Consider the following 14,719-nt stretch of genomic DNA (forward strand, 5'->3'; position numbering starts at 1 on the left):
TTTCTCCCCCAAGAAGCAGCCTTTGTTCTCAGTGCTCCCAGATTTCACCCCCGTGGCCTCCTGTAAGCAGAACAGGGTTCTGCAACCCCGTTGCTCACCAGATGCACCCAGGGGGCTTTCACAAATACAGATGCCCGGGTCTTCCCCCAGGGATCCTTACTTAATCGTTTGGGGTGGGGTCTGGTCATTGGTGTTTCTTTTAAAAAGCTCCCCAGGTGGTTCTAAAGTTGTGAGCTGACAGGTCTAGAACAGTCTCCCCTGCAGGAGCCCCGCCTGCCAAACATCCATCCTCCAGGACCCGTGGGAAATGCCACCTTACACGGTGTCTGCGCTCATCATAGAAGACGGGGCTCCTGCCTCTGAGCCCCGAGAGGCTGTGTGTTTCCTCATCACACTCTGCCTCATGTTGGGATCACCCGTGTCCCAAGTTCATCCTACCTGTCAGACAGCAAGTCCCCTGAAGATAAGCAGATCGTTCCCCACATTCTCCGTGCTTCTGTTTACCCTTTTTGAACCGAATTGGCCTCACTAAATAGTGATCCATCCAAAACTGTCCATGAAATTCAGAACATGTGGGCCACCCACATTCCGACCCAGAAGACGAAGAGGGAACGAGAAGTTGTCCTCTCTGCTCAGGAGAAAAGGCCCAGACCTGAACACTCACCCAGACACACTTCTGACCTAGATGCGCCCGTGGCTATGCTGTTTCCCATGGACAGAGGGCCGAGGTGTCTGCCCCAGTCTCCACCCTGGGGTGTTTCTGAGGGTCTAGATTCTAGGTGAATCTTTCACCCCTCTCCACAGGCAAAGAAGGGTGAGGGTGAGTATACATGTTTGTGTCGTCAATATGTACAAGTTACACCATGCATGTTATTCATATACATACGCACATATGTGTTATAATTAAAATGAGTTTCTTTGGTGTGCGGGAAGAGGAACTTCTCCAAATCCCTTGAGATCCTCAAGCAAAGACCCTTGGGAATCACTGTCTAATAACACAGCATCTTGCACACAGGAAGTGCTCAAAAAACATTTGCTAGATTAAATAATGAACTGAAAATTCAACCAACTGACTGTTGCTTATGCCAACACAGCCATCTAGAGAGATTCAGGGGATGAAGCCAACCTAAGACATGGCATTGCCAGGAACAGCCTCATGGAGTTTGTGTCTCTTCCTGCAACCCATTGGGCTTCCCACAACTGCTTGCCTCGGCCTATGTCAGGAACAGCAGGCTCTGGAATATTCTAGATACAAGCCCTTTCCTTTTCTGTGTCCCATTCTGAAGGGCAGTCCAAGAGCCCACCGGACCACCACACAGAGGACAAAGGTCACCCGATGCCTGGCTGCCCAATGCCACTCACTGTCATAGGCTTCTGTCTCCCACTCTGTCGTCTGCTTCCCAGCTGACGGTCCAGATTCTGGCAGATTCCAGGTCCCTAAAGATATGCTCTGACCTTGAAATGGAGCGGGGCGTGGGGGTCTCCATGTGTGAGAGGAAAACACTCCCAGTTTCCAGGAAGCCTCTGAGCCCCACTGCCCTCTGTACCAGAAGACAGAGGGCTGTTCCTAGTTCCAACTGGCTTTGCATTCCACTGCAAAAGGCAGGCTCGGCAGCCCCGAAAGACACATGCCTAAACTCCTGAGAATTCTGCACACAGCAAGATGACAGGTAGACTACAAAAACCAAGATTATAATGTTAGGGAATGGGCTTCAGCCATGCAGGGTAACACGAAGGACTTACCCTGCCTCTGACCCAGTATGACAGCTGTCTCCTAGCTTTCCTAACCTGTGCCCTTCACCCTGAAGGCCAAGTGACCTCCAGGGTAATGAGAGCCAAGCCCATCCCCCTGTATATTTATCCTGGATGCTCGCCCCCTATATACTCACACCTGCATGCTCACTCCTATACACTCACTCCATGACGTTCACCCCTAGATGCTCACCCTGGACGCTCACTCCTATATACTCACCCCTGGATGCCCACCCCTGGAATCTCACTCCTCACAGAGAGACCTTCCAGGTCTCAAGAAGGAGATGACTAATCCTGGGCAGTTAATCATGTATCTGCTCAGAACTAGGAAAAATTGAAAACCTACAGATAGAGAAAGGATCTATATGTAGAAAGCAGATCTATATAGAAAAATATAAACTATGCATAAAAAACATTTTCCCTGTAGAGAAAAAGTACATCATTTCTATTCCTCTCATGTGAAGAAACTGAAGCTCAGAGAGGTTAAGGGACTTAACTAAGGTCACATGGCAAGGAAGGAGGAAGACGGGATTCGAGCCCAAGTATCTCTGAGGCCAGAGCCCACACCCTTTCAGCTTTGCTACACAGCTTCCCTCCACCAAAAAGGGACTGCAGGTAGGTCCTGCTGTTGTGGGGCGTCGCAGGAGCAAATGAAGACTTTATTCTAGCAGCCGCAGAACCACATCCTTCCCTTCATTTAAATCCATCTCAGTTACAACCTAATCCAAGGGTCAGTCCCCTTCCTGGTTAAACATTCCTCCAGGTACTCAACAATCATTGTCTGAGCACCTACTACGTGCTGGCACAGTGAGGCTTGTGGCGTGATGAATAACAGCTCCCCTCCCAACACGACCGCCATCCAGCTCTGGCCTCTGCTCTGCCGGGTCCCACATGGTTCCAGCTTTTGCGGCGAAGTCTCACTGATACGCAACAGGGTTCAAAATCATAGGCTTGGCAGGAAGTGGCGTCTATACATAGCTCTCCCACTCTGTAAGCACCGTTGGCTTCTTCTGAATAAACGCTACCCTACATTAAATGCCAGAATCCGGCGAGCAATACTGCATGTTTGTAACGAGACTGAGAACTAAAGGCAAGATTGATTCTGATGTGAGCACCAGCAAAGCAAATGGGTTTTTGAAAACCCTATAATTTCCCTGCAACCCTTGACTTCACTAAACACACATTTTTAGACTACAGCACAGTTAGGTAGGCATTAAACAAAAATGAGGTAGTCTAATGATGATTTATGTGTAGGATAACCTTCTATAAAGAATTCTGCTCTGATATCAGAGTAACTTACAGAGGTGCCAACTTTACGAAACAATGCCGCTTGTTCCGTGTCCACTGCCACGGTGTGATCCCAGGGCAGAGCGTTCGCTGGCAATTGTCTTAAATCTCCTGAAATTCACCCAGTGGGTGCTCGGGAAATGCATCACCTGCCATGAACTAAATGGAAAAGCAAAACATGACACATACATACGCCTCCAGAGGCACCTGCGAACACAGACATTTCTGCTTGACTGAGGAGCCGTGGCTGAGAGCTCTGGAACCAACCAACTGGCAAGCGGATGCAGAGCAGCCCGCCCACCGGGAGACTGGCAGGGGTGCTGAGGAGCTGTGGGCACGTGCTCCAGGTGGGGCCTCAAGAGCTCCTGGATGCAAGCATCAAACCGGAGATCTGGTACCCACCTCCCTGGCTGTGTAAACTTGGGAGGGCCCTTCAGCTCCCCCAAGCCTTGCTTTCCCTGCCTGTTAAGTGAAGTTAAGAATGTGTCACCCTCAGATGGCGTTGGAAGGGTTCAGTGATGCTGCCTGTGAACCTGCTTTATAAACCAGAAAGCACTATATAAGTGAAAGATGACACAGGCATCAGGGCACAGCTGCGAGGTGGCCCAGGTCACCTCTAAGAGCTGAAATCAAACCGCCCTGGGCTCAGGTCCTGCCACACCACATGGCCTTGGGCAGGTGACCAGCTTCTCTGCCTCAGGCTCCTCTTCTGCAAAATGGAGATAATAATACCACCTAGCACGTAGCGCACTTATGAAGATGAAACGAAATGACTTGTGAAAAGCACTTACCACATATGAGCTCAATAACTGATCACTTATTTTCTTACTATTATTATCACTATGATTATCATTTCAATTTAGGCCATCTGACTTAGGAGAGAATTCCTTTGCTGCTTCTGAACACTTCCTTGTAATCTCTAACCTGCAAAGCACGTGTTAAGGCATCAGAAGGTGGGATTTTTCTCTCTGCCCTCAAGACGAGGCTCCCTTCCCCATCAAATCAAACAATAAGCAAATACTACCAGCAACGTTAAGGGCCAGCTGCCTTTTCCTCTCTACAACTGCCTTGATGAGAGAAATAGTAATTGTCATGAGTACCTGGGACAGCCCTCATGCCGGAGTCACTAAAGTACTTTACAAAGAAAGAGCTTGGGTTTTAGGGACAGAAGCTCTGTGTCGAAGCACAGGCTCTGCCACTGAGAAGCTGTGTGCCCTGGAGCAAATTGCTTGGCCTCCCTGAATCTCACTTCTTTTTTTTTTTTTTTTTGCGGTACGCGGGCCTCTCACTGTTGTGGCCTCTCCCATTGCGGAGCACAGGCTCGGACGCGCAGGCTCAGCGGCCATGGTTCACGGGCCCAGTCGCTCCGCGGCATGTGGGATCCTCCCAGACTGGGGCACGAACCCGTGTCCCCTGCATCGGCAGGCGGACTCTCAACCACTGCGCCACCAGGGAAGCCCCATGAATCTCACTTCTTTACACCTAAGGATGGGGGTAGCACGCCCCCCTCACAGGGTTGAGAAGAATTCAATGGGATGACATCCAGGTGCCTGTCACAGGGCCCTGCATACATATATGTCTTATTACGTATTTATCTGCTCTTTTTTTTGACTTTTCTTCTAAATGCGCAAGCCCTTGAACATCACTGTGTCGTCGGTTTTCTCATCTGTAAAATGCGGAAGGGAATGGGGGTTCCTGTGAGGAGCCAACAAGGTTGCCTCTTCTTTTTTTTCTAGAACTAGATAGAACCTTTATGAATTAAATATCCTGGCATCCTTTCCAGACTTCTCTCTCACCACTTCTACTTACCCTCCAGCCAGGTCACTCCATCCTCCCCTTCCCTGCTTGCCTTTCCCCGTGCTGTTACCTCACCCAACGTGCTATTTCTGCTCCAAGGCCCCCCTCCCCTTCCTGAGCCTTGCTGGGCTGCCATCATCAGAAAGAACCCCAGCCTCCTGGGTATCTCTTCTTGGGAAGATACCATAACCCCTAGATAAGAGCTGCTGAAGGGAAGAAACATGTCATAGTCAAGTTTAATTCCTCTGCAAGGCATGAGACTCTGCCTAGCACCTATTTGTTAAATTGCCTTGAGCACATCATTTATTTCATATTAGCATACTGACCATCCCAGCCCATTTTCTCCATGCCCCTAAGTAGTCAAGAGCTGAGATCCCCAATTTTGCATCTAAACTACAAAGTGTCACAGGAGGACCCCACAGAAGTGGTCTCTGTCCAGGTAGCTCTGAAGCAGCTCGGTGTAATGGAGACCAAGGACCACCAAGTCTAGATCTTGCAATGCCACCAATTTTCCACGTGACCTTAGGCAGTCTTCCTTCCTGCCTGCCACAGGGCAGTCCAGCAGGGGGAAAAGAGACTGTCATTTCATCACCATCATGAATCATCTTTTCTGAGCACTGGAGGGGAAAGGGGTCTGAATGAAATACAGTTCCTGCTCTTGATGATTAGACATTCTCATAGTGGGAATAACACAGATTTTACAATATTACAGGACAAAATATGATTAGTGTCTTCAGCAAGGAACTGATAAATTTTGGAGGGAGCTCAGAAAAGGATCCCCTGGAAGGAGGTTAATCTGGGTGATTTTTAAATCCATTCTTAGCAGAAATTGGGAAAGACATCATGGGGGGAAGAAAGGGGGTATATGAACCAGACTTTAAAAGATGGGAAGGTTTTAAACAAAGAAGGAAAGACGTCCAGTAGTAAAAAAAAAAAAGAGCACCCTATGAGTAGTTCAGATACTGTGCCCTGAGAATGAGCAGGAGAGAAGGGGGAAGGGGCATAAGAGGGCATTGGTCTGGGCCTGAGTTTCTTTATCAGTAAATGAAGAGGCTGGACCACGTGACCTCCAAGGCCCTTCTAGCTCTGACAATCAGTGACTCCATTCATCTGTAGCCTACATGTGTCCAACTGGTTTCCGAGCACCACCTGGGCTCTCTCTCATCTGTGCCATCCCCTGTCCAAGTTGGTGGAGACTCATGGGATCAAAGTAGCTTTAATATCAGCTGGAGCAAAATGCAATTAATACGTTGACCCTGCGTTCCAAAGCCAACCAAGATAATATCTGATTGCTTACTGTGCTGGAACTATCATCCTTGCCCGTCAGAGCTGACAACATGAACGGAATCCTAAATTCCCAGATCAGACCACCTTCGTGTCTCCCACTGGGCCCAAGATGGAGCCAGTGCCCAAGAAAACCTCCTTGTTAGAATGACTGCCCACTGATCTTTCAGCTGGAGAGCTGCTGACCTTCAGAAAAGCCAAAGCCTCTGGTCACGGCACACAGAGCCAGAGGCCAGGGCAAGGGCTGGTGACATGTTTCTGTCCCCAAGCAAGTGCAGGAGACAGGGACACGCCCTCCTCCGATGTTGGAACAGTCCGTTGCTAATAAGGAGCCGGCTCTGGAGAGGCAGCGGGGAATAGTGCAAGCCGGAGGACCCCAGCTCAAACCCAAGCCACTGATGAGCTGTGTGGTCTTGGCTAATTTGCTTAACCTCCCTGGGCCTCCCTGTCTTCATTTATAAAAACTGGAAAAACAAACAAACAAAAAACCATCTTAAAGGGTTATTGTGAGGATTAGAGATAATATATGTACAATGCCTAACACAAAAGAGGTCTTAGTACATGATAAACATTATTATTAATCTTGTTATTATAACAGGTGCTATGAGGGCCCTGGGGATAAAGAGATGCAAAAGATGGAGTTGTACACCCTCCTGCAGCAGACAGACAGAAACAACAGCCTCTAACGTGAGACACAGTGAAGGAAGTGCTCCAGGAATGGAACCAGAGGACTGATAGATCTGCTGCAGGCTTATGTAAAACTTCGTGGAAGGGGACACACGTGAACCAAGTTTAAAGGACAAAAGACGAGTACAGTATCAATAAGGAAAAGAGGGGATCAGTGCAGACCAGGCAGAGGAGATGCAAGACCAAATGCAAAGAGGTACGAAGACCCATGAACAATTTGGAACCCTGGGGACAATTAGCGCGACGTGGGTGATGGGTGGCGGGCTCACTGCCTTCCCACCTATGGTCCGGGAGCACTGCCCACTTTTCTGAAAAGATCCCTCTGGCCAGTTTCTCCTTGCTCCTGCTTCTCCCCTCCCCAACACAGAGTGTCCCCAGTGCACTCCCAACCTGGCCAAGGCAGGATGACAACCCAGCAGTCCAGAGCCCCATCCACTTAGACAAGGGAGCTGCTCCAGGCTTGCCTTCCACAGCACCGGCAGATACATCTGGCCCACATCTGAGCAGTGTCCAAAACTCCCCACTGGGGCCCAGACAGCCAGTCAGGATGCTGGGGAAGAGCATGCTGGGAAATTCCCACAAGGAGCCTGCACCAATATAATCAGGTCTGGTGGAAATTAAAAGCTATTAGGAACAGGGCCGGATTACCTTTATATCCAATAACATGCACTGTAATGGTGATCATGCAGATGGGAAACTAAACCACATCCCGGCTTCACTGGAGGCCTTAATTTTAATTTATGTCTATGCACAGCCCTTTGCCCTATTACCCCCCATCCCACCCGCTCTGGAGAGCCAGTTTACCTCCAGACCTGGTCTCCTGGGAGAGAAGTAAGGGGTAGGAGTCTGTCAGCTCATAGGTGAGAGGCTCTGTGCTTTTATACACACATCTCTGAATAGCCTGACGGGAGGAAGTTGATCAGCTTGGGGGGCAGGCAGTAGGTGGCTCTGAGAAAGGTAGCACTTTGGGCTGTCTGTCCAGCCTGTGCGAAAAGCACAGCCCAAGAGCGGCTCAGAGTTTCAGTGGAGGCTCGCCTGCCCTCCCAGTGTGGACAGCTGGGAAGGCCAACCCGTAAGCCAATACCCAACTCGCGGAGCTTGCTTACGCCCCGAGCCTCTAAGTCCTTCCACACCCCCTCAGAGAGGCAGACCATTCACAGGGGCCTGCAGCCACCCCGTTGGGCCCCTCCTCCCAGGGTACCCACCCTCCCCAAAGAGGTGTCTCCCGGGCCCTGATTGGCCCGCGTCAGCCTCCGTTCGTCCTCCCGCTCTCTCGCACCTGCTCCCGCTGGCCCCGTGGTTGGTGGAGGATCTAAGCCCAGCCGGCCCAGAGATCAAAGTCAACACCGTCTTCCCCACTCCAGAAGCTGCCCCTGAGGAGTCAGAGGGAAGTCACTCAGGCTCCTAAGTGCTTCCTGAACCTCAAGGTGGCCTCAGCATTAAATCTCCCCCCACCGTGAGAAGCTGCCGTCCAACATCCCAGCCAAAACACACACACGCACACACACACACGCGCACACACACGGGGCAGTGCGGTATGGAGAGCAGAGAATCCTATTTTTATGGAAAAAAATCAATAAACGATTTGCATCTTCCAACATTAAAGCCTGGAGCAGGGGGACCCAGGTTCTGGCCCTTCATCTTTAGAGCACGGAGGATGCAAAACTCCACTCCCTCTGGTTCTCATGAATTCCTCCGGGAGGGTGTTCGTTGGACTCACGTGCTCTAGAAAGTCCATCCCTGGATCTAAAACGTAGCTGTAGAGGGACTAGAATGATTTTGGATGGGGCTGGACGGCTGGGCAGGGGAGGAAAATTCTCCAAGGCTAAAGGAAAGGAGGAGGTTCTACAGGCAACGTGTAACAGAGCCCTGCAGACTAGCGTCCAGCCCACTTCCCTGATAATTATGTCCTTTGGAGCCACCAGCCCAGGCTTGACATCAAAGACAGCCCAGAAGCACCAACTACAAGCACCAACTACAGTGAGTCTGGGGGAAGCTCACTGCCTCCACACAGGAGCCAGGTTAATCTTCGTCTCTCCTGTCTGAGCTGAGCTTCTAACTACCCCACGCCCACTGCACCCAGCCTTATCCCAATGCCTCCCGTATTCTTTCAGAACTCTCCTGATCATCTATCATGCACCCACTGAACACTTGGTGAGCATTTGTCCTGGGGGTGCAAGGCGGTGCGTCAGGAGCCTAGGGATGTGTGCCCTAAAACAACCCAGGTGCCACCCTCGGGAAACTCAGTCTAGTGGGGGACACAGACTCTGTTATACAGAAATACGTACACCTAAACAGGAATCGGCAATACAGAGAGGAGAACGCTCTCATCCCCCCAAGAATCATCATCACAGCTCCAGCCCATCCTCAGTGCGTGGCAGGCAGTGTTTGAAATATTTGACATACATGAACTCGTTTCATTTTTTTTTTTTTTTTTTTTTTTGTGGTACACGGGCCTCTCACTGTTGGGGCCTCTCCTGTTGCGGAGCACAGGCTCCGGACGCGCAGGCTCAGCGGCCATGGCTCACGGGCCCAGTCGCTCCGCGGCATGCGGGATCTTCCCGAACCGGGGCATGAACCCGTGTCCCCTGCATCGGCAGGCGGACTCTCTACCACTGCGCCACCAGGGAAGCCCTCGTTTCATTTTTACTTGAACCCAATGAAGTAGGTCAATCATTACCCCTATTTTATTATCACTGGGGAAACTGAGGCACCAAGGAGGTAAAAGACTTGCCCAGAGGAGTGAGTTCCAAGCCCAGGCAGTCTGATCCTAGATTCTGGGCTCGTAATCACTACACTTGACTTAGTTCTTCCCTACAAACCAGCATTGACTTTTTCGCTTTCCTGAGGCCAAGGCTCTCCTTGCCTGGAGCACACAGCCTCCCTTGTACTCAGAGTGACACTTCATAGGACACATTTGTGCAGGTCCTGGGAGGTGGTCCTGTGCGGGAGTTCAGGACATAGGCAGAAAGAACAGACCTGGGTCCAGTCCTGCCCTCTGTGTGATAACATGTATGACCCAGAAGTCCCTTTACTTTTTTGAGCCTCAGTTTCCTCTTCAGTAAAGTGGAAGGGGAAAAAAATACACTTATGGACTTTTTTGTGAGGATAAAATGAGGTCACATATGTAAGTTTCTTAGCCCAGTGCCTGGCATAGGGGAAACACTCAAAAATGTATTATTATTATTTTAATGAGTATAACTCTTGGTCCATAAACTCAGGTGTATAAGAAATATCACATGTCTTTATGTTCTTTACATCACCTTCCATGTGACTCTGTTGGAGAGACAGGACATTCAGTCTCCATCATTGTTGGTGCATTCCCCAGGGACGTGCCAAGGTCCAGGGTCTCTCTGGTCCAACCAGCCCGTTGTCCCTGCCTGCATGATCACTCTGGGTGTTGGGCTGTGCATCTCATGCCTCATTTGGACACAAGAACCCAGGCCTCAGTCCCAGACCCCAGAGAGCCACACACAGCCACCCCTCTGAGGTCCGACCGCTTCCTCCCGCCATACCCCCTGAGCTGCCTACAGCAATACCCTGCCTCTGGCATCCGATGGTCTCCTGTCTGTTCACCACCCTCAGAGGCTCTCCTCCCCGGGCAGAACACCCATCCTAACCTTTCCTGTTTGCTCACAAAAGGCAGGAAGAGCAGGTGTCTTCAAGTAGCTTCTGATTCCTGTCCAACTACAAGCTCTGAGACCAGGAGATATAATGGCCTGGCCATCGGCTTGGGACTGAGAGAAGGAAAAAGTTCCAAGAGCAAAACACAAATTAATGTCTCAAAAAGAGTATCCTGCCACGTTGGCTGTCAAGGTGCTGAAGCATCGGTTCGTCTCCTATAGCTCTACCTTGGAACCACTCAAGGAGATTTAAAACAGCTAGTGCCCAGGTTCTACTGTTAAAGATGCTGATTTGGGGTTGGGCCCAAGCACTGGTGTTTTTCAAAGAGCTCCACAGGGGTTCAATTGTGTAGCAGGATTAAGAATCCCAGCTTTATAGGTTTCATGCAAAGAAGTCTGTCTTCTCCAACTAACCTGAAGACCTTGAGCAACTAGAGCCATTTCATATGCCCAGCAATGGGCCATCGATGCTGGGGGGCACTCAGGGAGCATCTGGTCAAGTGCTTCCATTTTACAGAAAGGAAAACCAAGGTCCTTGATGGAGGAAGAAAAAGTGTCAGGGCTGCTGCCATGGGCAGGGATGCAGGGAGAAATGCTGGAGTGACGGGAAAACCCCACAGTTTTGTAACTGGAGGCCTGGAGGTATTTTGAGGATCTGAGGTCCTCTCTTGAGATTTCCAGACCTGTTTTCCTGTTGAAGGGACAGCCCTGCATAGGAACCAGCAATGGAGTGCGTGCAATCACGGCAGCTCTAACAAGGTGACCCTACAGCATGGTATCAACCTCTTTTTGCAACACCTGGCACCTCCAGCGTGAGGCCGGCTAGAATTCTGATGGAGCGTCTAGGCAGCTCGTGAAATAAAAGTCCCACGCGCATGCTCACTCAAGTCTGGTCCTCCGAGAATCCCAGGAACACGGACCACACACCGGCCGCTCCTCTCCCCACAGTCTTTCACAGATAAGGTCCTTCCAGCCTTGCCTCCCATCTCTAAGGCCAAGGGCAATCCAATAGCTGGTGGCCAGGAAAGACAGTGACCCCGCTCCTTCGGGGCAGCACGACCACCCTGTGTCTGACGGGACCTTCACACACGCCGCAGAGGCCGCTGCCACGTGGGCTTTCACCACCCACACGGAGACGCACCAAGCCGAGACCAAAGACGCTTTTTGCCAAAGCATCACCAGAACAATGAAAAACCACTTGCCAGGACCAACCTCAGGAGCTGGGTGAGCTCAGCCACCAACTCAGTACCTCTGATTCTCCGCCCCCCCCACCCCCCAGCATCCGGTCCTATGAGGCCCCGCGGTCCTCTCTTACCTGGGATGATGGCGACTGTGTCTTTCTCCCAGGACACAACGCTAACGTATTCCTGCACTGAAGAGGGGATGAGGCACTTGAAGACGGCCACGCTTCCACGCATCGACCTTTGATCCTCCACCCGAACGGTGTAGGGTTCCCTGAAAACTGCAGACAGGTTGCGGGGCGGAAAGAAGAGGGTGTCACAGGCTTGACTAGGACACGGTGTGGGGGCCTGAGATAGCCACCTCTCAGCACCCCAGGCCACGCTTCCTTCACCTGTTCTCCTACCTCCCACTTGCCCCGCCCGGAAGTTCCTGCCAGGGTCTTATTCCTGCCTTCTCCAGCAACCTCCTTCCCACTCCACCAGACACCCACTCTCCCGCAGAAATACCCAGCCTCCCTCTACAGGACCGTAAATCCAACTTCTAGCCTTTCCAATTTTGGTGAGTTTTAACAAACTGCATTAGATTGTAAGGGCCCGGAGGGCGGCACCTATGCCCTGCAATGGGATTGTATTCAACAAGGGCATGTGTGGTTTCTAAGCAAAAGTGCCGGAATCCCTCTAATTAAACCTCGCTTGATTTCCTACATGATTCCTGGGCCCAGGGTGGTAAGAGTTTGGGGCACAATGACCATCATTTGCCAAAAGAAAAACTGTGACACGTGATCTAAAAACAGATTTTTGTGCCACTTCAAAGTGAAAGGCAGCCTGGGAAAAGGTAGTTGACATACAGAACTTTCTGCCAGGCTCGGTGGTTTATAAGAACAATGGGAGAGAATACTTGACACAGTGATGATCTCTGATAACACGGAACCCCAGAGACATGGGTGATTTCCAAGATTCTACAAAACAAAGCATCCTTGCTGGTTTCTCCCACCTCCCGACCCCACCTACAGCCTGACCCCCAGTCTTGCCCCCAGCTTCAGCAGATCCCTTCCCCCACAGTGTGCAGTGGAGGCCTCCTGCCTCGGTCGGTCCCAGGGCTGGTTTCTGGGGCGCTGTTACCTGCAGGTGCTCTACGTATCGGTCCCATGGGTGGGCTGGACCAACCTTAGGGGTAGGGCCGAGGGGCCTGCTTCTGCCTCTCTCTGGTCCTCCTCCACTTGGCCTTTCCCCGGGGCCCTCTCTGTCTTTCCACCTCTTCTCTGCCAAGCAGAGCTGGTGCAGCCAGAGCCCCGCTGCTTCCCGACCTTGTCCCTCTGCAGGCACCTGGGCTGTGTGCCCTCCTGCTCTCCCTGCCATGGTTGCCAGGGCAATGCTCAGGGCCCTGCAGCCCCTCCGGCTGTGCACCTGCAGTCCCTCTGGCTTCATCAAAAGCTTCTTAATTGGCTGTGTTTCCCATCAGGCCAGCCCTGCCCGTCCCTCCCCAGGTCTTTATTCTTTCCCTCCCTGTGTTGTGGCTGTGATGGGAAGAGACACAGTTGAGGTGGAGAACGGAGGCATGGAAGGAGGCACTCCCAACTCTGTGGGGCCGTGGTCCACCCTTTCGTGGGCTGGACATCGCACTGCCTGCAGATGCGGGGAGAGCAGAGAGGAGGCTAAGGGGAGGGAGCAGAGGGGAGGGTGGGAATGGCTGGGGTTTGGGTGCACACCGTGGAGACAGTCCTCGAGAGCCTGCAGAGACCTATGGTTAGGAGTATCAAACAAGCAGGCTCTGTGTCCTCCTCTGAGCAGCAGTGTAACCCTGGATAAGAGCTCGTGAACCTTCCGGAGCCTCGGTTTCCTCAAGCGTAAAAGGAAACAATAACAGCAGAATGGAGAAGGCCTGGCACGTGGAAAGCACTACAGCAATGCAGCTGGTCATTACAGCCATGCCTCTGTCATTAACTGGCTATAGGTGCCCTTCGGGCAAGTGACTTAAACTTTATTTGACTTAGTTCCCTCCCTTGTAAGACACATCAGACAGGATTATTGTGAAAACTATATCCTAACCCAATAACAGGCAGGTATTAGGAAACAGAACATGGCTTGCCCTTAGCTCAATCCTCCAGGCTGTGGAGGCCAGAACTGGGCTCCAAATCCCGGCCTCGGGGCTCCCAGTCCAGCACCTGGTGTCGTGTTAGGGGGTTAGTGCTGTTCCTGAAAAGAGGATCCACGGGGAGCCCAGAGGAGATATCTAAGCGGGTCCTCAGAGCTCACACTCTCACACCCCCCTCCCCCAACCAAACCAGTGGATGAAGACCAGCTCTTTAATTAAGAACTCCCACCCCACATCACCCCTACACACACCCATTCCCAGCTGCTTGGAACCTTCTACGTGTGAGAGGCTCTCCTGAGGCAGGAGGATCTTAATTCAACAGGGCGCTATCTCGCTGAACCGTCACACGGAGTGATGAATGAAGTAGGTGCTGGCATCTGCTTTGCAGATGAGGAAACTGAGGCTCAGAAACGTGTGTCCTCTGCCTAAGGTAAGTGGCGAAGCTAAGATTCCAAAGCACAACACAACTTCCCTTGAGGGCCTGACTCCTTGCCAGGACAGGAAGTCAGAGCTATCGCAGGATCCATCGCTAGGCACGCGGGCTGGGGAGACTTCCCCGGAACCCACTCCCCTCTGCCCCACACAATCGCCAGGAAAGATGGCACGCCCAAGCCTTGGAGCCATCGCAGAGAGCTGGCTGGAACATTATCTATCCTCTCCCACTCAAAAAGCTCTTCTAAGAAAATCATTCCCCAAACTTCCATGCTTTATTACTATTCGAGGCACTTTATAACAGATTGAAACTCACCAGCATACCATGACCACCTAGTTAAGAGTAGCTCATCTAAGCCATGCACTCACCTCCAGACCTAACCCAGAGAAATGAGACTTTCTAGTTTCTGTAAAGAGAACAGCTGAGAAGCCCTCACTTCCTTGCTTCCATCACCTCTTCCCAAGACCAGAATGCTTCACTGCTAAGAGTTTTCCATCATGAATTTTACCTAAATGCCTATTTTCATGAGATACCTTATATTCAAATGTCTATCAACAGTGGAATAGATAAATAAAGTGCA

The 14,719-nt window shown here is 51.2% G+C and overlaps 1 protein-coding gene across 1 annotated transcript in view; it reads right to left on the minus strand.

The window, feature by feature from the left end:
• The window catches only part of DSCAML1 (DS cell adhesion molecule like 1), a 342,760-nt gene that overhangs the window by 311,361 nt on the left and 16,680 nt on the right, over positions 1-14,719 (minus strand). Inside the window, exon 3 of the mRNA XM_004273352.4 lies at positions 11,746-11,892. Coding sequence (XP_004273400.3) covers positions 11,746-11,892 — 147 coding nt within the window. The remainder of the gene's footprint in view (positions 1-11,745; positions 11,893-14,719) is intronic.

This window comes from Orcinus orca, chromosome 8, assembly GCF_937001465.1.
Source record: "Orcinus orca chromosome 8, mOrcOrc1.1, whole genome shotgun sequence".
NCBI lineage: Eukaryota > Metazoa > Chordata > Mammalia > Artiodactyla > Delphinidae > Orcinus > Orcinus orca.